This window comes from Camelus dromedarius, chromosome 14 (assembly GCF_036321535.1).
Source record: "Camelus dromedarius isolate mCamDro1 chromosome 14, mCamDro1.pat, whole genome shotgun sequence".
Taxonomy (NCBI): Eukaryota; Metazoa; Chordata; class Mammalia; order Artiodactyla; family Camelidae; genus Camelus; species Camelus dromedarius.
Window position 1 is genome coordinate 13214170 of NC_087449.1, and position 24683 is coordinate 13238852.

Genomic DNA, 24683 nt, shown 5'->3' on the forward strand with positions numbered 1-24683 from the left:
GCGGCCCCAAACTTCCAGCCCTTGGGCGTCTGCCTGCCTGCCTCTCTTTGGAAGATAAGCTCCTGATGGCTATTCACCTTAGCAAAGTTAGCAACCCTGGGAAATGGCTAACTTTACCGCAGCTCAGGCGGACTTGTCACAGCCCACTTTCCTCCTTATCGGAGCCGTAAATCCCACTACCTCGCTTGTGCTAGCGCATGTCTCCATCTTACTGGAGTGGTAAGTCCACTATCCTCCATACACCAAAGCCCCTTACCTCACTTACAGCCAATCAGAGGGCTGCCCCCCCACCCCTCTGTGTTCGCAGCCCCTTCCCCAGCAGAACACCCTGCACGTCCCACACTGGGTGGGCACGCAGGCACCTCTTGCCTGTGTGGCCTGCTGTTGCCTGGAGCGGCATAACTATTAAACTTTCCCTTTGTTCTTAAACTTCTCTTGGTTTCTGGTAAATTCTTTTTTACCACCCACAACACCGGCCTGCCACGTGTCCCCCAACGTTGGGGATAGGCAGGCCACGAAAAGCAGAGAAGGGAAAAAGAAACCAAAATAGATTGGATAATAGCAAGATCATGATCAAAAGATTTAAAAGAAGAAAGAAGGAAGGAGATGTGCCAGAAAAGGTGAAACACTGTAGGAGCCTGTTAGTGGGCTGTAATGAGACTCTTTAAGATATTTTTACTTTTTCCAAATAATTTTCTGTTTTCAGCAATGATTGAGTCCCAATCTTATACATCAGTCCAGTTCTTAGATCTTGTTTGTGGACAATTACAGAGCCTTTTTCAGTCCTTTTGATCACCAGGCCCTCTCCTGTGAGACCCTTTCTCTGTCCTTTGGAAGGCATTTCTCTATAGACAGCTAGTGAGCTGCCTTCTTCATGAACGAAGGAGCAGTAACAGTCGCACGACATTCAGAAAGCTCCCTAGGGCCAGCCTTGTCACTTTCCCCTTTGGTCCAGACGATTCATTTTCCTGGAACGTATTTTCCCACTCAGACGGCAGACAGTGCTATTACTTGCCCCCACTTAAAACCATATTGTAAATGAGCAAGAAATAGCACCAGCTTGGGGGTGGGCAGAAGCTGTCGCTGCTTTGCTCTCAGGGAGAAGGTGGCAGGCACGTGGAGTAACAAGCATCTGATCAGGCTCATAATCACCCTGACAGCCATCCTGCCAGAAGCAGCCACAGCAGCGGCAACCTGCCTGTCAGCTCCGGTTCAGGAGTTCCGACTGCTATTCCAGTTGTTATGGAAACTGACCACACTGCTTCCCAAAGAAGTCGTTATTCCAACAAATAATTGTTGTTCTAGTCATTACGGGGTATCTTGGTGAGAGATGCAGACACAGGGATGGAGGAGCGCAGAGGAGGAAGGCTAGAGATTAGAGAGACCTCACAGAGAGCTAGAGCTGGACACTGACCGTGGGGCATGATTACCTAGCGGAGAAGACATTTCAGGTGAGAGGACTGGCAAGTGCCAGGAGAGTTCAAGAGAGAAAAACAGTGCAGGTGGAGTTGAGGCTGAAGATGCACATGGGGGTGTGGTGGAAAGGGGGAAGACACACTGAGGCCAGGACCGAGAGAGCTCTGAAGGCCAGTCGAAGGACTTTGGAGCTGTCAGTGGACAAAAGGGAACCAGGATACTTTAAAAAAGGGAAAGAATGCTTTAGGAATATTAATTTTATCTTAAGACTAACAGCGAGGATGTCAACCTAGCTTCTGGCTATACTACAACCGTACTTGGTAGCTATCAAGACAATAATTTGCAAAGTGAAAAATTTAGCCGTCTTCTCATACAGACAAAACCACATTTGTTTGACTGAAATCAACTGACTGTTGAAGCTCATCAAAACTGTTATGGGTGTGTCTCTGACATCACGAGTATTTTTATGAGCTTCAAATTGACCTGCAATAATACAGCCTCAAAATATCATTCTGCCATCTGCCAAGAAAGAACAGCTGACCCTTGAGTAACATAGGGGTGGTTGTGCTAACCCTCCCTGCAAAGGAAAACCCGCAAATGACTTATAGTCAGCTCCCCAGATACTCAGCTCATGTGTATCCATGATTCAGCATCTGGGGATTCACCAATCAGACAGTGCGGTACTGTCGTAATTACTGTTGAAAAAAATCCACGTTATCAGTGGACCTGCGCAGTTCAAACCCATGTTGTTCAAGGCTTGACTGTTTATAACTAAAGCCTTAATTTTCAAGCAGAATCCAATAAATAGCCTGAAGAAGAAAAATCATTTTTCCCCTTGTTGCAGAGTCTTTGTACCTTCTACTGCCCACACAGGAAGCTGAAATCTTTTTTACTACAATAGTGACTGACCAACAAGTTGAAATACAGGAGAGTTTGGCTGATAGAAGGAAAACCTTTACTCAGAGCAGCAGTGCTTAGTGGGGTCTGTGGACCCTTGCAGGGGCGGGTCTTACGGTTTGTGTGATGTCAAAGATTTTACACTGTGCTAGTTCACCTTCTGAAGGGCACAGGACTTAGTAACGGGTGAGCCGAGATCTCTGGAGAGGTCTGGCTGGATAGCAGCAGTTTTTGAAAATACACTTCAAAATTCGACTATGAGTAAATCTGAAATGACATTTTTGCTAGAGACAATAACAACCACCACAAAACATGCTGTACTGTTTTCAAAGGCTTTTTTTTGTGGGGGGGACTACACTATTAAAAACACAGATTTCTAAGTGATAATAAAGGTCCATTCTTTGGATTCCTGAACTTCCTGTTTTAAAGAGTCTCCCTGTCCCGAATTTGGCCCCTAAGATAAAAGCTGGACAGAAAGTGTAATTTATTGTGTTTGTAACTTATCTAGATGCCAAGATAACCGATTGCAGTCTGTGTGGGAAGGGGAACTTTCTTTGAAGTTATGACGATGAGTTTCTCTTCAGTAAAGAGTGGTCATAATGACTTTTACTTTCTGAAAGAACGTAAAATAAAAGTGTGGCTGTAGTCCCTCCAGTTCCCAAGGCTAAGGTCAGCTAGAGACGAGGGGCTCAGAAGTGGATCTCGGGCTGCCCTCCAGAATTCTCACTGCCTAAGACACGCTGTTCCCTTTGGCTGGAATTCGCCCTCCTCTCACCTCCCACTAACCCTTCAGTCACCCATCCCTTCCTGTAGCTCCCTGCTTAAACATCACTTCCTCAGGCTTCCCTGAGTGCCCATTTTCACCCTGAATACTCCACCCAGGTGTTCTCTGTTTCAGCTCTCTGTTTCCTTCCTAAGGCTTTTCATCTGATTTGTTCTCCTTTCCCTGCTCGTGGCCCAGCGTGGGTCCAATACTCAGTCAGTATTTGGGGGATGACTGAGTGTGGGAGGCGGTCTAGGGTGGCAGCCCACATGACTCGGGGGTGAGTGGGGAGAGTCCTGGAGTGGGGACTCACAGCCCTGGACCCTGGTCTCCTCTCTGCTAGTTGCCTGAACAACCTTGATCGAACCCCCTAAATTCTCTGCAACTCAGTTCCCTCATCTGTCAATGAGGGAGATTTACTGAGACATTTCCAAGCAAGCATCCTGCCTTCAGGGTGCGAGATTCTAGCTATATCTGATTACAATTCTCGGCTGCTGATAACCATTCTTTTTCAGACTCATTGAGGAGGTGTGGACTTTTCCATTATTTCTATATATAAATAGATAGATTTCTGAAAAATGTACAGGCAGCCGTATTAACTTTTCTATAGACTTGAATGATTAGAGGGAAAAGCGCTAAGTTTTGGGAGGTGCTTTGACAATATTTTGTCCTAATCTGTGTAATTTTAACTGCTGTACAACTAGTCCCGTTTATTCCCACAAGGAAAACTAGAACTTTGGCTCTCAAACTCATTAGCTCTGCGACGAGGTCCTTAACCTTCCGAGGCTCAGTCTTCCTGTCTGTGTAATAGCCATGTAACAGGGAAGGACCACCAACCTACGGGGTTGGCCAAGGAGGTAACCTGGAATATAACAGGTGTTCAAATGAATTTTGTCCCACAATTCATTTTCCAATGAGTTTCACCGTCCTAGGGCATAAAGCAAATGAGCTTGTTTTTGCTGTTAGCTGTATGGAACGCAGGCTATGGTTTCTGAGGTATATTTGAATATGCGGTCACGGACGTATTTAGGGAGAAATGGGTCATTGTTCAAACAGAAGAAGTGTTAGATTTTAACAGGCTCCCTTCTACCCGTGAGACTGTAACGCATTTTGTTTTATAGAGCTGAACTCAGGAGGAGTTTGACATTCCTCGGAGTCCTGCTTTGTGCTGGAAAGATACAAAGCCAAAACTGATATAAAACTGTATCAATGAACAAGCTGGAAGCCTCGGGGGTGTTAATCTTGACTACAAAAGGGGCAAGACTTCAAAACAGGCTGAGAAATGAAAAGTCTTTTTTCTCTACCAACTTGTTATTATTAGCAATTACGTTAAAAAATTTGAGGGCTGTTACTCACCGATTATGAAAATAATTTTACACTTTCTCAAATCTTCTGTGAAACCTTTAAAATAAGAATAATTTAAGTTATTGGCAAGAAATATTGTATTGAAATCTTGGTTTTGTAATACATTGTATATATACTACAGATGTCATACATAATAGACATAGTACAGATGGCATAGAGATCAAATAAAAGTCACAAAGGTGGGGAGTGAGGGCTGAATTTTGGGAACAACTGCTTTAGGGCAAAGGAATGATCAGGAGTTTTTGGCAAAGTGGGAAACTCTGTAGAGGATGTGGAACCCTAAAAGATTTCCAGTTGTCACTTGGTGTAGTAGGTAGCCATGAGGGCTGGGGCAGTCCGTTTATACACACAATGTTACATTTTTGCAGGAATCCACTATTGGCTGAGTGAAAGGCCCAACTCTACCGGAGAGAGAGAGAGAGGGAGAGGGAGAGAGAGAGAGAGAGAGAGAATGGGGCATGAAGAAATGAGTTGGGGATAGAACGGGAAGGAGACAAGGGAGAAAGAGCTGGAAACAGAGGAAAGAAGTGAATTTGAAGGTTTGGAAACATTTGATTTTCACACTAAAGGATGATTTTTAAAATTGTTCTTTTATATCAAACAGATGCTTCAATCTCTTTTACAAAGTAGCCCATGGTAAGTGAAAAACTATTTTATCTGGAGCTTTCTATTAAGAGCAGCTCCATTGAAGCTCTTAACATGTGGGACCAAATGGTCATCTCACGTTCTCTAGACTTTCAGTTTCCTTTTATGAAGCTGAGCAACTTTTAATCTACCTGCAATCTAGGAAAGTGGTTGTGGTTATTACTACTATTATTATTATTAGCATGATTGTATTTTACTCCTGTTTTAAAAAATTGTTATTTTAAAATTAATGATGGTACAGTCATATAATGTGGTCACTACAAATTAAGTTTATAGAGAGTTTTTAATGACATGGGAACATACTAATGATAGGCACAGAATATGGGAGATAATATCTGTATATACACATGTATTCTCAACTATGTAAAAATAGGTATATAGGCAAATACGCTGGAATAAAATATACCAGAATGTTAACCATGATTATCTAGAGGTCATGAGATTTTAGATGGTTCTTATTTTCCACCTTAAAATCTTTTTCACATGAATGCATGTTAATTTTATAACCAGGAAAAAAGGAAACTTTATTCGACAATCAATCAATCCCTATCCAGTTGGGACCGAGTTGATTATTTGCACTTGGCTCAGGTTTATGTGCCTTTTCGCTCTGAATCAGCATGATGTCATTTGGTGACCGTGATTTGCACATACTACTATTGCCGTTATCATAAAATGACACTTTATCTGCCACCTCATGCTCATGGATCAGTGCAGGATTACAGCTAGGGTTATTCAGAAAGCACATACACTTACTTGTATGTGCTCACAGTTAATATAAACATATTTCCAAGGACCATAATTATAACTACATTTATTACAGAGTGGAAATGTTAGATGGTATTTTTCCTGGGGCAATTGTGAACCTTATCTTTTTTAGACAACCTCAAATTCATGTAAGTTTATCTATTTTCAGTTCCATGTGTAGCTAATTATCTTGGATTTTAAAGTTTGGACAAAACTTAAAATGACAAAACTATAAAGCAGTATAATTCGGATGTTTCTTATGTTGCATCCCAATGGCTCACTGCAGAATAGTAACCACTACGCAGGAAAAAAGACTTCTGGGTTCCAATAAATGTGAAGAATGCTGAATCACAGTTAGTCAGCTCTCTTTACCGCAGGACATGTGGGAGCCCTGCTGTGCGAATATACATGTGAATCTTCCAAAGGGGATTGAGTGTTGTGTTTTCCAAACGTATTTACCACAGTATCCTGTCTTCACTGAGCATCTTGGGGGTCATGTTCTCTGGGCAGTGAGGAAGTGCATCTCTTAGTAAGGCATCTCTTTGGTTCTTTACGTGGACCAAGAGGGGAGAGAGCCAAAGAGCCCGTCTTATTCATGTTCCCTGGCTAAGGGAAAAGTACATACTGTTGGTAGTTTATCTCTTAGTTGGTGTTTAATAAAAAAGACAAGCTCAGAGCTACTAAAATGACAACTCTGGTCTGATCAGTAAAGGAAACTCACCTCCCATGGTGTCCTCTCCAAATACATTTAACTGGTCATCACCCTGTTTATAGAAAAATCAAACTATTAGATGATAACGCCAACAGGTATTGCTCTCAACTTCTTGCCAACATTAACATACTTAACCTTCCAAACAACTCTCTGTAGGAGGCACCATTATTACCCACCTTTTACGGATGAAAACCATGCTGAGTTTGAGAAGCTAGTTGCCTGAGGTCACATAGCAGTGAGGGACAAAGCCCAGATTTAAACCTGGGCTGTCTGTCCCTGGAGTTCATGCTCTTTGCAGCTTGTGCAATATCCTGCCTTTTTTTCTGGCCGCGTAACTATCTGTGGTCAGAAAAGCTGATTTAAAGAAGACAAAACCCTTCAGTACTTGAAGCTCACTGATAGGTGTAGTCACAGCTGTTTTACTAACAGCTCCATGATTTGGCAAACTTTCTGTAAAGGGCCAGAGAGTGAACATTTTCAGCACTGGGAGCCAGTTGGTCTCCGTTCAACTGTTTAACCACCGGCCATGTTTGCCAACCCCCGAACTACAGCATGAAATAAAGGAAGTCGAAAAGACTAGCTTTGATTGGTGCCTGCCTTTAAAATTTTCATTTTATTTTTTAATCCAACAGCTGCTCCATTTTCCTTATAGAAAACCATGGTGGTTGGGAAAAAATCCAGAAAGAAATTTTGCAAAAAGACATTGGTGGGATTTCTCAGGCCATCCATCCTGTTTTCCCTCCCCCTCATCCCTTATGAATAAACACTCATAGAAGGCTTAAAAAAATATCTTTCCAGATACACAAAAACTGACTCCCAGATCTCTATGGATGCACTTGAATATGAATACATAATCTTATTACCTGCACCATGTACACAGAAAGAAACAAACTCATACGTGCATATGTGTTTCTAATACACACAATGATCTAGGACGGAGCTGCTCTTCTCTTAGCTTTTTCACTTATCAGTACATCCTGAAGAACTCTCCGTATCAGTACAGATGCTTTTGGTTACACTGTATTCTGTTGTACGGAAGGTACCGTAGTTCTTATTGTATATCACTAGTCCTTTATTGATGGACCACTGAGTTGTTTGCAACCTTGGAATATTTTTGAAAAAGTAGCAAAATGAATAAACTCATACAAATGTCATTTCATGCATATCTACCTATAGGATACATTCCCAGAGAGGGAGCTGTACTGTCAAAGAGGAAATGTATCTATAATTCTGACAGGTTTTTGCCAAACTGCTCTTCTCGCTGGAGATTGTGCTGTTTTGCAGGGACAGCTTCTGGCTCACGCTTTACTCCAGCCTCTTGCCTCTCATGCTCTTTGATGCGGGAGTCACTTAAATGAGATAGCCTGGCTGCATGAGTGTTCCCTTTAGGTAAACTGCCATGAAAGCACTTTGAAAAGAGAGCCTCACCATCCTTTTTTAGAACACATGCCTTCAGGGCAACTTTGCTGTTTGTCTTCTTAGACTGGCCTGTGTATCCAGAGCTATTCCAGGTGAGAGAAGAGTTTTGAATGGATTGGTCATTTGGGGACACATTTACATTAACTCCTTTCCCGAATAGAAAGAACATTCATTGTTCCTCAGTGAGCCTCCCGGCTACTTCCCTTATTGAAATCATTGCATTTTGCAGCTGAAAGGATAAGAGTCATCTAATCTGATGCTCCCACCCCCCTCCTCCCATTTTACAGGTGAGGAAATCGATGGTTAGAGAGATCCTGTGAGGGGCCCAAGGCTACATCCTCCTGTCCTTAGTGAGGTCAGGGCTGGGATGAGAACCACATCTCCTCCCCCGCAGCATGACTCCTAGAGGCTTGGTCCCATCAGCTTGGCTACCAAGTGGATCTGCCAGGTCATGCTGCTCACCTGGCTGGCGCACCCCTCCCCGAGCTGAGCATTGGTCTGGTCCTGCCCTCAAGCTGGGGCAGCTCTGGTATAAGCTGCTGCCCAGTGCTCCCTTCGAGATCGAGTTGAAGCTAAGCTCCAGCTGGGACCACATCCTTGCTCAGCTTCTACCCCGGCCCTATCCTGCGTCTCTCCCTGTCTCCTAAGAGCACTCCCCATCTCAGACTCTGCTTCCAGGGAAGCCCACCTGAGACTGGGACTTACTTGAAACAACTAATATGCTGCCCTAAGATGCAGCTACACAGAAAGAGGCTCAGTAGCCTTTGTTGGAAAAAGGATTGTTTAATCTGACTCTGCTTATTGCTTGTCAAACAGCTCTTGAATATACTCAGGTAATGTTAAGAGGAAACCATGAAGTCCCCTCCCTCAATTTTTAATATTATTGTTGAATTATCAGGCTTACACCCACCTTGTAGACTAAACTGTATCAGATCTTTCCTGTAGCTGGCTATCATGCCTTTGGAGTCTGATCAGGGTTAATCTGAATTCACAAAGTGATGCACCAGGTTATAAAAGGGCCTCTCTGACCCCTGTTTGGCTTCTTGAGTCTGACCTGTTTTTATCCACAGCTCTTACTCACAGCCTTCTATTCAGTTTGCCCAAATGCTTCAGATGAGCCCCAGCTTTATTTCTATGAACGCACTGATAGGGAACAGGTTTCCAGAGCAGAGATGCTACTGTCAGAAGCTCTCCGCCGGGAATGCGGTGCATTACGCTCACTGACAAGAAAGCCCAGGTGAATGGGACGTTTGCCTGGAGGGTGTTACTTCCCAGTGATGCTCAGCAAACTTCATGATTCCAACGTGGATCTTTTGGAGACAAAGTTTACTTGATATCTTACACACACACACACACACACACACACACACACACACACACACGGAACGACAAGTAAATGGCAAACACTCCTGGCTTTGGTGAAAAGATGCCATACAGTTCCCGGAGGCCCTAAATCTTGTCCCTTTCTTTTCAAATGCTAGGTAAGTTCTGCATAAAAGGCATTAATTTCAGAACGTCACATGTACAAGGTGCAGAATATCATATAGGCTCTTTGGAGAAATCACTGACAAGGTGTTCATCTCCAGTTACACTGTAGCTGCGCCTTCAGGGAGGCACTCCTGGAGGAAACCACTCACCAACTCCCAAGTCCCACCCCGGGTGCCGGCGGGTGCCTCTGGGGGTCACAGCCTTTCACCTCGCTCCTGCTCCCTCCTGTCAGCCCTCTGTCACCTGTGAGTCTGAATGTGGGGTTAGGCTTTGTGGGTTCAGTGAGACATAGAAGACTTCCTGCAGTATTGAACCAGACTTTGGGGGCATGAGGCAGCATACCAAGTCTGAACAAACTGACAAAGACAGACAGTACAGACACTGGCACAGGTAAGCACCATTTGTGCCTCACTAGCATGGAGCCAAGATGCACCTGCAACGACGCTGTTAATACTGGCGAAGGTGGGAGAGGCTGCAGCAAAACCACTAGCCCCCAGACCAACTCAGACTGCCACATCCCCTGCAGCTGGATATATGATGCTGAGAAATCTAGACTCCTGCTGAAGTGACACATTAAGAACCTCAGGATAGGATCGACGGCTTCATGGGGAAGCTGGATGCAGACTACAGATTTGTTTTGGTCTCCATCCCTCATTCTCCAGTCAAGACAGAGCTGCAAAGAGAGCAAAAGCAACTTGCATTCGACTTTACTTCCCAGCAGGGATATGCAGGCAAGAAACTGCCTTTGCAAGGCTGGATTCTGGTGTTCTCTGTAAGAAGAGCAGCTCATTGGTGCGCATTTGTGTTTTCTTTTTGGATCAGAGCTCCTATTATCACCTTGAGATATCGATGTTTTGTTACTCCCACTTCCTTGAATTATTGAATTTTTGGTGGGCGAGATCAAAATAGAACATAGCTTCACAGAGGGTTCACCAGTCACAAGGAATTATGTTCGTTCTCCAACTGTGCTTGCAGCATAGCGTGTGCTCCTGGGCACGGGACCAGTGGTATTTTCACAAGCAAATCACATCATAATAGGAAGCTGACCCTTAAATAATGCTTTACAGCATTTCTGCATATAGGACCTCACTGCATCGTCACTGCAGCCCTGCGGATAAAGAATGATGTAACTAAGGTTCTGTGGTGCCACTAGATGGGGAGGTGCCGGAGCTTCCACCGCCCGGAGCTGGGCGGAGGACAACCTACGTTGCCCCGTCAGCATCCTCTTACTGCTGTTGGAGGTGGGGGTCATGCAGGCAGATACTCCTACGGCTCCTCCTTGAGTAGGCAGTGTTGATTTTTAAAAACTCTTTTGGGGACCACAAAACAAAAGCTCTCCTGGGAAGGAGAGCGCAGCAGTAGGTCATTTTTGGAGTGCTTTCCTAGTTCCTGTTTGTATTAGACAGTGTGCGTGTTTCATGATGTTAAAATGCGTATAGCTTCAAGTGGAATTATGAGAAAGAGGCTTTACCTAACAACAGAATGTCATGGCAAAGATTAATAAATTCACAAACGCTGCAAAGAAAAGACTATTTTCTGTCCCTGGCACTGAGCACAGATACCAACTTCAAAAAAAAAAAAAAAAAAGAGGGTTTTGAAGAGATTTCTAGTTTCTGAGACAATGAGAGGAGCAGTCTTTTCTAATTTTTTCTTACCTCAGCGAGTACTAAGCAGATAATCCAGATTCTGGGAGAACCATGAACCATGAAATGCTAGCGTGTGAGGATTTTGGTCTAACGACCCCATCTCTGATTACAAGAAGCAACAGCAGGGAAGTAAGGAGGAGGTGAGGGACAGAATGTCCTGTGGTTCTCGGAAGGGCTTATCTTCACTGAGAACCAGAATCTTAATAGGAAAAAATAGTAATTAAAAAAGACAACTGAAATAGTAGCATTCCCAATTTTGTAACCCGAAAATGAAATTTTTTGCTTCTTTTTCTTTATGTCAGTTAAAAACAAAAACACCTCACATAAACAGCTTTTTAAATGGTTATTGGAACTGCTATTTAGGTAGCATTTAGGGTGTTTTCACTATGTGTGATCTCCGGAAAGCAGTAGGAGGTAAGCAAGTTTGCTATTTCCCATTTTTCAGGTGGGGAAACTCAGGCTCAGAAAGCTTACACGACGCGTGCACGATGCCCCAGCCAGCGGGGTTTCCTGGTGCCCAAGCCCGTGTTCTAACGCCTCTGCTGCTGCCCCAGAAGGAGCGTAATGACCCGTCCACGTGGGACGTGCAGGATGACGGTGTTGTCGCAAGTGACTTCACCACTCGAGGGCAGGGACCGCTCGTGATGACATGTGACTAGAGATGACGATGGATTTGTTTGCTAAAAGAGGGGCTGAAGGTGGTGCATGCTTATCACATGACTTGAAAATGAAACTCAAGTTTTACTGGTAAACCTGTAAGTGAAGTTTTGAAATTCCTCGGATCTTCAGAAGGGAATATTGGAAAATGGAAACACAGCTACATTTTATCAGCAGGGAGAAGGGAAACAGGTCCTTGAGAAATGTTTTGAGTGTTTACAGTTCTTTTCTAAAGCATGTTTTCACTTAAAGTAATGGGCAATTTGAAAAAAAAAAAGTAGGGGGAGTGGTATGTAATTTAGTTACACCCAAGAATTTATTTTACAGCAAGTTCCATTTCTCTTTCACCGAAGACTACGCAATTAGAGGTCTGCTTGCTGTGGAAGTACTTGTATAATTGGGTAAACAGGGAGGAAAAAAATATAGGGGATGCTAGGCTAGCCTTTCCCCCATCTTATTAAATTGCAGGTTCTCAACATGAACTGCTTTAAGTAGTGGTTTACAGACCCAGTTCTCTAGGAGGAATGCTGTTTTTCTTCTTTTCTGTATAAATTGAAATGTTGATGTCTCTAATAAGGAATTTTAAAGAAAAGTTTTTCCCTGATGTTTTCCTATAAGTTCTTGTTCTCATCATCTCAAAAATATGTCCAACTCAACTCACTGCCCAGAGACCACGGAGGAAACACTTTGGTCTTGGCTCCATGTGTACCAGATGAGGCTCATTTGTAGTGAGGAGAATTTTTAAGATTTACTCTCTTAGCAACTTTCAAATGTGCAATACAGTATCATTAAGTATAGTCTCCATGCTGGACACTATGTCCCCATGACATTTACCTTATAACTGGAAGTTTGAACCTTTTGATCTTACCTCCCTCCTGTGGCAACCGCCAGACTGTTCTCTGTACCTATGAATTTGTTTGTTTTTTGATTCTGTATATAATAAGATCATACAGTATCTGTCTTTCTCTGTCTGGCTTATTTCACCTAGCACAATGTCCTCAAGTCCATCCTGGTTGCCAATGGCAAGATTTTCTTCTCTTTGATGGCTGAATAATACTTCATTGCGTGTATGTGCCACATCTCCTTTATCCATTGATCTTACCCATGCACGCTAACTCTACAAAAACACTTAAAAAATGCCCAGTCCTGTGCCTCAGATATATTTTGCCTTCTCTTTTCTTGCATTTCAGTAGGTGTTCAAGTGTTTCTATCAAAGAAAAGTATTTGTTGAGCTCCTGCCAGGCACAGCAGCAGACAGCGTACTGTTTCACAGATACCTCATTATTCTATGCTGACACCACAAGGCAGACTTTACTATCCTCCATTTATAAGTGAGATGATGAAGGCTCTGAACTTTACTGCCTTAAAAAGAGAGAAAAGGCATATTGATGGTTAGAAATAGTTCTGATGTCTGTCCACTTCTGCATCATCGTATCAAACTGTCTGTGGTAGGTTAGTGGCAACTGTGACCTCACATTTTTCACTCTTCCCTGCATTTCCATCCCTTGCAACGTCGCTTGGCAGATCCTCTCACCCAGAGGTGAGTATTTTTCCGCACCCTTGAAGCCAGGCCAGTCTTGTGACTTGCTTCAGCTGACAGAATAAGGCAGAGGTGCTGGTGTGCCATTCCTGAGGCTTCAAGAACTTTGCAGGCTTCCACCTTCTGCCTTGGCCCCCGCCCCTGCCATGAGGACAAGTCAGAGCGAGGCTGCTTGAGGATGAGCGACCACGTGGAGCAGAGTTCCACTCATCCAGAGAGGCTATCCTGGCCCAGGCAGGCCCTGGCTGACCAGGCAGCTGACCAGTTAAGAGTTCTGTCAAAGGAACAGAACCAGCAGGATCTAATGAATCTTTCTTCCATCAGAGATTTGCTACAAGGAACTGGCTTACCCAGTTGTGGGAACTGGTTAGGCAAGTCTGAAATCTACAGGACAGGTTGGCAGGCTGGAAACTCCAGGGCAGAAGGTGACACGGGAGACCATAGACAGAATTTTCTCTTCCTTCTGGAAACCTCAGTTTTGCTCTTAAGGCCTTTCAACTGATTGGATGAGGCCCACCCATATTATCAAGGATAATCTCACTATCTGTGGGCATGTAAACTGGTGTAGCCACTATAGAAGACAGTATGGAGGTTCCTCAAAAAATTAAAAATAGAATTATCATATGATCCAGCAATTCCATTTCTGAGTTTTTATACAGAGGAAATGAAAATACTATCCCAGAAAGATATCTGTCCTCCCATGTTTAATGCAGTGTTATTCACAGTAGCTAAGACATGGAAGCAATCTAAATGCCCATCAACAGATGACTATATAAAGAAAATGTGGTATATATATATATATACACAATAGAATATTATTTAGTCATAAAAAGAAGGAAATCTTGCCATTTGTGACAACATGGATACAGAGAACAGAATGGTGGTTGCCAGAGGTGAGGGCAGTGGTGGGCAAAATGGGTGAAGATGGCTAACAGGTACTAACTTCCAGTTCTAAGATACATAAGCCCTAGGGATATAATGTACAGCATGGTGACTATAGTTAATAATACCATATTGTATCTTTTATTTATTTAAAAAATTTTTATTTAAAATTTTAATTAAATTTAAATTAAAATTTATTAAAAAAATTAAAGGTTTCTTTTTAATATTTTATCTATTTATTATCATATTATTTAATTATTTTTTATTTTGGCAGGAGGTGGGGGAGGTAATCAGGTTTATTTATTTTTAGAGGAGGCGCTGGGGATTGAACCCAGGACCTCATGCATGTTAAGCATGTGCTCTACCACTTGAGCTATACCCTCCGCCTGTATTGTATCTTTGACAGATGCTAAGAGAGTAGATTTTAAAAGGTATCACAAGAAAAAACATTGTAATTATGTGTGTTGATAACTAGACTTATTGTGGTGATCATTTTGCAATATATACACATATCAAATTATGTTGTATACCTAAAACTAACACAATATGCCAATTATGTCTCAATTAAAAAAAGATAATCTCTTTTACATCAAGTCCGATTGTACACGTTACTGTATCTACGTCTACCGATTGCAGATGTTAACCATATCTACAAAGTACCTTCACGGTAAGGCCTAGATGGGTGTTTGATTACATAACTGGGAACTATATAGCCCAGCCAAATTAACACATAAATGTGACCTTCACACTGTGGATGTGTGAGTGAGCCCAGCTGAGCCCAGCCTTGATCAGTGGATCTGCTCAGCCAACCCTGGTGTCTCAAGAGAAATAATAAGGAGATGTTGTTTTAAGTTCTGGGCAGCTTCACAGCAGCAGATCACTGATACACAGCACCTATTATTTTGAAACAATATTTGGAAATCTTCCAATCCAAGGACTCTGCCCTGTCTCTTTGGGCTCTCTGTTATAATTTACCCAAGACAATGCAGAGCAGAGTTAACAGGTTGGATTCTAGAGTGACCCAGCTGTGTGCCTCCTGGAATATGTTGTACTTTATATTGTCTCTTTGTTTTGTACAAAGTTCCACAGGAGGAAAAGAGAAAGATTTGATTATCTTTTGAAAAACCTTTGACAAAGAGTATTTGGGGAACACTTAAAAGACACGATGACATCTTACTGGAAAAGCACACATCCAGCTCACCACCAAAAAGCAAACAGATGCAGGAGTCCAGGAAGCCGGACTGCTCTTTTCTGTTGCTCAAAGTCCCTCATACAGAATGCTGTACAGAAAAGAGAAACGACTGCCAAAGAGAAATAAAGGAGGCTCAGCTGATAAGCCTACAAGAGGAGTTAACCCTTAAAAGCTGGGACATTCAAAACGAAGGGCTGAATGTCTCCTGCTGAGAGAAGGCAGCCCTCTCTCTGTGGCTGCAAATGCAAGGTAGCCTGCCTGTGAGACAGGGTTGCCATGTACGGTTCCATAGTTGTGCACTGCGCAAATATTCTTGGCTGGGGGCCGAATCCACTCACCAACCCGTGCACCCCCAAGAATGTGTGTGTCTAGTAAGGGAGGCTTTTTCTAATTCTCACAAAGGCACTGCATGGACTAGCAGTGGTCTGCCTTGAGTTGCAGTTCGATCAACTTTTTTTCCCCATCAAATACTCAGAATAGAAAATGAAGAAACTATGGGAGGAAAAAGCAAACGAGAGTTTTACAGCTTTTGCAAATGCCACTATCGTGGTGTCCGTCAGACGGCACTCCCTCCACCACCTCCTGCCCTCAGCTGTTCTGGGTAAACACGCACTGTACTTACAATCCCGTGCCTGCCGTCCCTACACGGCCCCAGGCCAGGCCTCCAGCCCAGATCTGACCCAGTCCCAGTATTTAAGCCCCGCTTCCGCTGCTGCTCTCTGCCTCCCATCCTGATTCACAATATAGGAACCACCATTCCTTCCCTACTTACACAATGACACTGTTTTGAGAATCAGATGAAGAGGAAGCCAGGGTGCACAGTGTGCTACTTGCGGTGACCCCGCTCCGCCTTGGGAGAGGGGCAGGACTTGTCTGCTTGGACACATCTTGTGAGCTCAGAATGGTCTCCTTCCCCTGAAGTTGCAAGACATGGAACTTTAAAGGACAATGAGGATGCTTTAAAGGCTGGAATCAGTCCTTCTCATCATTGCCTCTTCATGTCTTTACTGCATATGTACTAAAATGAAAGAAGTAAAAGCCCTAAAGGGGGCTAAAAATGGAGGAGATGGTGCCATGGACCTGACACATTGGTATCTATTTTAGAAAAGAAAAAATCAGGTAAGAAGTTACCATATGAAATGGGTGATGTGATAAACCTCCAGTTAAAAAGCACAAACTCCCAGTTATGAGGTAAGTAAGTCCTGGGATGTACAGCATGGTGACTATAGTTAGCACTGTACTGTATTGCATATGTGAAAGTTACCATGGGAGTAGTTCTTAAACGTTCCCATCATGAGAAAAAATATTTGTAACTGTGTGGTGGTGGATGTTAACTAGACTTATTGTGTGGATCATTTTGCAAGATACACAGATATGGAATCATTATGTTATACACCTAACACGAGCATAATATGTGTCAGTCACATCTCAATTAAAAAAAGAAATTACTATATGAGAACTGGGTGATCCATACAATAATTATTTTATGCTGAAAGCAATGTTTACTTTTGAACATTAGCTTCCCAGAAACACTTATAAGTTGTCAGCCTCCTCCTTCCCAAGTGTTGCCCCCGGTCTGAGTCCACCCGCTACCGAGCTCTGTGCACAAGAGACTGCAGGCTGGAAAGAGGGATACTCAATGCGTGGATAGGTTCAAGGAAGTCTGCACGGGAGGACTCAGGACCCCCCCCCTTTACAAGAAGGGAAACTGAGGCCTGGGGGTAGGGGTGACGCAAATGTCAGTGTCACACCTCTGCACGTGAGAACCAGAGGATCAGGTACAAAGACCCAGTGAGCTTTTCTCTAAGAATGGACAAACGAGGAGCCCTGACGTTCTTTTCTACGCAGGAGGACACCAGCACAGATTCCAGGAGTTACTGTTCGTGATATGTCCACACACGTCCACATCTGAGTTAATCTGGTCCCACAGAACCCACTGAACTTTCTCTAGATTTCAGTGCCTCATATTTGTGCAGTAGCTTACACAATGGGTTTTTCCCTAAGTCCTGCCATGCAGTGTGCAATGCTAGGAAAGGCCCTGGATTCCTAGGGACTGGGTTTGAGTCCAAACTGCTGGGTGCTCTCGGTCACGTCACTGAGGCCGACATTCAACACCGAGGCCTGCTCTCCCGGGCGCTGGCCTGGGCCAGCGAACACACATGGTCACTGTGCTCAGGAGCTGCGTGCCTAGTTGGGGAGACACATTAATTAGGTAATCATATAAGAAAATGTGTATTAAATATGGATTATATCAAACACAGGGTGTTAGGAAAATTAAAACAGGAGCCCTGGTGTGCACTGGGGTCAGGGAGTGGACTCTAAGTTGACCAAGTGGGGAAGGAAGGGGAGGGTGGGCGGGGAAAGACAAGTCTGTCCCAGGAAGAGCCCTCAGCTGCTGCAAAGGCCCGAAGGAGGTGCAGCCCGCACCCCAGAGGAGCTGAGGGAGGCCGGCTTGGGCACAGAGCCGGGAGGGCACGAGGGAGGCTGGGGCGCTGAGGCCTCCGGCAGGGCCTCCAGGCCACGGTGAGGACTCAGGTTTTGCTCCAGGAGCAAAGGGCAGGAAGGCATGGAGGCCTGGAAGCTGGGAAGTGACGTGATCAGTTCTGTGTTTTCCTAAAGCTCATTCCCTGAATCATGGATTGGAGGCGTCCTGTCTAAAGCCGAAAGAACCATGTCCACCCCGGAGGGTGGTGGCTGAGAGGAAATACGACGCCGACTGAAAGTTTTGTAAATAGTAAATCATCATACAAATCTCGGGTGTTATTATTATAGCCTCTGTTTCTTAGGCTATCAAGGCAGGAGTTATTTTTTAATGTCTTCCAAAAGCCACATTCCCTGTCTAAGGTGCGAAGCTAAACCTGGGGTCAAATCCAGTGCTAGACCCACCTACTCTTCACATCTGCTCTTTCCATATGGGCTCCACTCCACTACCTTAAAAATCAGAATCTATCCAAGCGTCCTTTGGTGGAAGCCGGATGTAGGCAAACATTCCCACAGGATGTTCCAAGACGAAATCTGGAGCTTGTGTTCCCAACCACGATGACGGCAGCCTAGCACCTGGCTTGGTGGGGAGGGATGAACAGGACACGCTGCTGGAAATGCAAAGTGAAGTTCAAAGTCTTAGGTCAGCCTAGGGAGAATAACTCACCAAACACACTGCCTTCTTTCTTTCCTTCTTTTAAAAAAAAGAATGTTCAGCTCAAGAACCACCACAGTGCATGTTTCTTCATTTTTTTTTCCCACTTAATTGAGCAGTTGCCACAGCAACTCATGAACAGACTACTCACTGCCTTCGATGAATTGCAGAGACACAGTTTTCATCTACTGTAAGTGGCAGTGAGCTTTTCAAAAAGGGAATCTTGAGCGGTTGCTTTTTCTCCCCTGGCCTGATATCTGTATTCTCTCCACGGGACCCTGAAGTGGCAGCACTTCGCTTTCATGAATGAGAAAAATGTGTCCTGGGGAGAGAGGGCTTGGAAATTTCAGCAGGAGTCAGACCAGCCAGCCAGTCAACAACACCCCCCCAGGCTCGTCCATGCCTCTGTCTGCCCCACATGCCCTCCTGGCTGTTCCTCTGTGCGCACTGCTGTTTCCAGCCTCTGTCTTCAGCCTATTGCCTTTCCCTAGAATGCTCTGTCTAGCTACCTACAACCCCTCTCGTTGGAAGACCCATTTTAAGACTGAACTCAAGAACCTCTCTCCTCCCTCCCGTTGGGATGGATCTCCTTCTCCCAGGTGCTCCAGTGCAGGCTGCATCTCTGTGAAAGTGCACACCACATCACACTCCGTCCTACATTAGAATTAGTTGCGTATGTCATTCACCTTCCACAGTGCCTTGAACATAGAAGCCAGAGTAAGTGGCTCTCTCCTCGTTGACTCACAGCGTTTCCATAGTTTCTCAACAGAATGTGCATCTATTGGACTCTGTGCGCATCCTGCCCCTAAAATGTTATCCTGACCACAGGTGACTGGATCAAGAGTGCACCTGAACCAAGTTTGGACAATTACCATCCTTCCTGAGGAATTTAGACTGAGACGACTGGCCTCAGTGTTGGCTGGACCAGTTGGTAGACCGCTATGTAAAGAGGTCTGCAAAGAGAGAAAAAGAAGGAACTGCATACAATGGAGGGAAATTCTTAACGGCCTTTCGGCACCTACTTTAGCATTGTTCCTAATGCTCAGGTGCATTTTCTTTGGATTTGTGACAGGTCCCCAAAGCTTTATAATAAGTTTACTTTTTTTTTTTTTTTTTTTTTTTTTTTGCTGAAGCTAATTTAAACAGATTTTTGTGACTTGCAACCAAAAAAATCTTAGCTAAGATACTTACATAATGAGGATATGCTTTTGTAACATGATTGTCTTTCCCACAAGACTGAGATCTTTGAAGGTAAGGACTAAGAAAATCTTAATTAGGTTTTGTAACCCCAGAATCCGTCATCGGGCCTGCCATGTAGTAGGTGTTCAAAATGTAGTTGTTGAATCAACACATCAACATTTTCTTGACTCAGATGGGATGCTGTACAAAAACCATAAAGCATTAAGTCAATGTGAGCCTAACTTATTACCAGACTAACTCTGCTGAGCTCTGCCTACTTACTCCTCTCCAGAGGAGACAGGGAGTGTTTTGGGGACTTCTCAATTGTTCAGAAGTCAGACAGGGAGAAAGGGTGCTAGTTAGTGGGTCCCCCCAAATATTAGGAGAGAAAAAGAAGGTCCTCCCTCCAACACCCTCCTATAATTTTTTGGAAATGGTTCATTAATTCACACCTAACTAATCCGTATTTATTATAACCCCACAGGATTATCCATTAGGATCTGAATTCTTTGCAAGCCATAAAAAAAGGATTTGATGCTAGGATGCAAATAAGGCAGCAGGAACACAAAGTAGTCAAGAGAGCAAATTTTCAGATAAATTGAAGCATGGTAGAAGTTCTAGTTTACACAGAATTGATACAAATTACTTTTCTGCCATAAAGCAGGGTACAAGTTTTTTTTTTTTTTTAAATATATAGACACACACACACACACACCTATGTACATATATTCTTCCTCCTTAAGGGAGGCACTGGGAATTGAACCCAGGATCTCATGCACGTCAAGCACTCACTCTACCACTGAGCTATACTCCCCACCCCAAGATATTAATAATAATATTCTTAGCCTATCTCAAGAATATTGTCAGCAAACCCAGTTTTATTATTTTAAGGCATAGAGACCTACAAGATTCCCAAACTATTGTGTTTTATGCAACTACTCAAACATAGTGAGGAAGCACATCGATTAATATTGAAAGAGATTTACAACATAGTATTATGTGAATAAATAGGCAACTAAAGAGTAGAAATACTGTGACCCCATTTTTATAGAAACGGTTGTGTACATACAAAAATCTATTATAAAAATTAAAATGTTTACATTAAGTGGTTTACACTTGGGTGCTTGGTTACAGGTGTTCTCCTTTTAAATATCTACATTCAATAATTTCTATAAAATGAATATGTATTATTCAAGTAAAAAAATAAGCAAAAAATTCAGGACTCACATATAATACTCATCCATCTATCCATCTTGTTAGTCAACAAATATTTGCTAAGTACCTACAACGCGCCAGACCAAGTTACCCCAGATCTAGGCAGTGAAGCGTTCCTTGGCCTGTTCACCTTCTTGTGTGGAAGCTGCAGTGCTAAAGTTAATAATGTGGATAATATACACCATCTGCTCTCTTCTCTACAACTTTTTGATAGGATAAGAGTTTGGAAAGGAAAGACAGGAAGTATTCTTAAAAAGTAGAAAGTCAGAAATGCTTTCCAAAGACCACCGTTTGTCCTTCTATAAAGAAAACTTTCTGTTCTTCAAACAGTGCTCCTAGAACATTTTGATTGACCCTCTGGATCATTTTAAAACAACTTGAAATGTAGAATGGTAGGATTCGCAAATTAACTTCCACAAGAGAATGGATATTATGCTTTTTTTCATTTTCAATGAGGCTCATGTATGTGAGCAAACACATTTATGCTCTAATCTGAGTTTGGTAACAAATCCCTGTTTAAAGGAAGGAGGAGTGGGTCTCCAAGCAAACATCCATTCTTTCTTTGTCTTGCTTTGTATGTTTCCTGTGACATTTACTATTATTTTAATGCTCTTCATTTGATCCACGTTTTGCAATGAAGCTAGGAACAACATAACCTCTTATTTACCCCTTTGCTTACTGTGTGTGTATGGTGACCTGTTCCATAAGGTCTGAGTCAGTTTATCAGCATCCACCAGACTCCGTCCCTGTGTTTGAAAATGTTCTTTTTTTCTGCCTTGATGACTCTTTCATTAGTGAAATTTAAATTCTTGGGCAAGATCTAGAACTGTGTCCTATCTTTCAGATATTAGATGTACCCGAAGCCGGAAGTGATCACTCTGCTTGTTTTAAGACCCTAAGATTTAGAGCCTTCACAGATTTCTCTGTATGTCAGTGTTTTCTACTTGGTACTCACACTGGACTTGATAAGAGTGTAAGCTTTATTTCTTTAAAGTAGGATACATTAAATTTTTTAAAATTAGAATTTAATTAAAAATTAAAATTTTATTGATTCAAAAGCCCCATATATTTAAGCAACTATTTCCTAGTTCAAGAAACTTAAGATAAACATGCTCTTATCCCTTTCAGCTATCAGCCTTCTTAGCCAGTGGCAATGGGTCTCACCCCAGATGCACATTAGAATCAGCTGCAGAGCTTTTAAAACCTAGTTTTGCCTGGCTTCACTTTCCATAGTGAAGAGCTGCAGGTAGAAAGAGGTGTTATCTATGCAACCTGACTGTGCCTGACAATGATTTTTTTCCTTGTCAATACATATTAATTTCCTGCTGTGCTATTTAATTCTCAGAGTAATTAAAAGCTGATGAAAATCAAGATGATTAGAAATCCCTAGAAATAAAGCTAGTCAGACATGTGATGAAGAAGTAACCGTGTCTTATTTTCTGCTATTGGTTCATTACAAAAACAAATATATATAAGAGAATGCTATGCTTTAGGAGTAATACTGTCCAAGAAAGAGTGTGGTGAGAGTGAGAACTGAGGGGAGGGGAATAGACCAAGACTGCCTTCCCCAGCCAGGGGAGTGGGAATATCCCAGCATGGAAGGGACTGGCAGTTTGTGAATGGAGGAGATCTGACCCCACTCCCATGCCAACAGTCCCAGGAAATGCCAAGAACAGTAGTCGGGTTGGCAGGTGGATGGCTGAGCTCTCAGCTGCCCCTGTGGTCCAGATGGTCCCACTAGCATGCATGCTGTGAGGGGGGCAGTCCACTTTTGAGTGGATCACCTAGGCTTGAACAGTAGGCATCTCAGGTTGACCATAAAGAGCTGAAGACCAGAAGCCCCTTCCTCAAACTTCTTAGACCAGGTAAATCTTCTCAGACTGTAGTAAGACCCTGGAGGAGAGAAAGAAGGGGCTCCCCATACCATGACTGAGAACTCTCCATTTTCTACAGGGAGAGAGGCCCTGATTTAGAAAAATACAGAAATGTTACATGGAAGCAGTCTACACACCTTACCTAACTACTGGACCATTGTTCCTAAAAATGTTTCTAATTTAGAGTGAAATGTGTATTTCAGGTGTAGCCTTACCGGGCTTACACAGTTTTTTACTGGTAGAATTGCAGAAAGTGATAGAATTGCATGAGTCTAATTATTTTTGGCATATACTTATTACATTTAAATATTTAAAAGGATAAGTTTAGTGAGAGCAACTTAGAAATGTGTGCTAAAGTTGAAGATGCCCAAACCCACGGAAAGACTGACTGGCCCCACATCACTTGCGAGGAAGCTGATGTCCAGAGGAGCGTGCTGACCTCCCAACTTCCTGTTCACCCCAGGAAAGATCTGGAAGAGGAAGAGGTTTATCAGAGGCAAGGGCCAGCCCTTTTCCATGTTCTCCCCTGCTGTCTGTTATAGAGAAATCCTTACACAGTTGAATAAGAAAGTGCCAGGAAGTTCACTGCACCAAATTTACAAAATCAAGAATCAGAAACAACCTAAATGCTCATTATTAGAAGAACGGGTAACTAAATTGTGTTTTGGTCTTACACTGGGATGTTACATGGCAGTAAAAACGAGTGACGCAGAGTTACATCATCTGCATAGATTGAGAAGGATATGCACAATATGGGGCAATTTTTACAGGGCTGGAAACATGAAAAAAACACCCTACGTTGCTTGCAAACAACACAGTCTATTTTACATACAATAAATATTTATTGAATACCTAACCTGTGCCAGTGGCTGTGCTAGATAATGGTGATACAGCAGCAAAGAAAGCAAAGTGCCTGCTTTCCTGAAACCTACATTCTAGTGACCCAGCTGCATAGAGAGCAGAAATATAAAGACAGACGTGGGACTGGTAAACATTGAATTCAGATCAGTAGACACCCCCGGAAAGAGAAAGGGGAATGTGATTGGGGGCCACAGAGGGTTTCAATTATGTGCAATGTTTCATTCCTAAGCTGTTCAGTGGGTAAATAGTGTTTGTTATAATCATTCTCTATAGCTTTTGGTCTGTCCTATATATCTTACAGAATCGATTTACTTTTGTTTCTTAGTTTCGCTTCTACAAATTTCTTTCATGCCTGTAAGAACACATTTTCCTCCACTGATAAAAGAGAGGTCAAATGAAACACAAGAAGATTAATGGAGATGTTCTGGGAACTAGCTGTAAGTATTTAAGAAAGCCTGTGTGTTTCGAAATGACGAGAACTAGGGCATTTTTCTAGAGAAAGGAAGAAGGGCATGAAGCACAAGCAGACAGCCAGGCGCAAAGAAACGCAGATGCTGCTTACGAAACACAAGACTGATGTGAACCTAACTTGTCTGCAAGGACAAGCTTGGGAAGGGATTTACTGTGTGTCCTAGAGGCTTCCCTGAGCCTGGCCACGAGGCTGGCTGGCATCTGGGAAGACTGGCTTATTGGTCAATGGACTGCAGGTAGTTTAGTATTTAGTGTATGCTCTGCATCCTAAGTCATGTGGGACTAAACTGGACCCAGTTCGACAGCTCTTACTTCAAAAAAATTAGATAAACAGCCTCACCAATAATTTTTTTTCTCTTTAGAATCCTCTTGTCCCCCATCAACAATGCTTGCTTTATTACTGAAGTATATCTGACTAAAAAGAAGAGGAAAATTGTAATAGTACCCTTAATATCCTTTGACCCTGAAATCCTGGTATTAGTAATCTCTCCTAGAATAATAATCAGAGATTTGGGCAGAGCTAATGTGCAATGACATGCCAGGGCACATTGTTTATAACAGTGAAAAGACGAAAAATAAGT

General features: G+C 43.0%; 1 protein-coding gene and 1 non-coding gene across 4 annotated transcripts in view; both read right to left on the bottom strand.

Annotated features, from left to right (window-relative positions):
* AK5 (adenylate kinase 5) overlaps positions 1-24683 on the bottom strand; it is a 213569-nt gene that overhangs the window by 54307 nt on the left and 134579 nt on the right. For all 3 annotated transcript variants that reach the window (XM_031465421.2, XM_010989052.3, XM_031465420.2), the window contains exons 9-10: positions 6552-6594; positions 4433-4477 (exon numbers count right to left, since the gene is read on the bottom strand). In XM_031465421.2, the coding sequence (XP_031321281.1) occupies positions 4433-4477; positions 6552-6594 (88 nt within the window). The remainder of the gene's footprint in view (positions 1-4432; positions 4478-6551; positions 6595-24683) is intronic.
* Positions 20424-20495, bottom strand: TRNAV-GAC (transfer RNA valine (anticodon GAC)). The gene has a single exon. It is a non-coding gene; the product is annotated as a tRNA-Val (tRNA).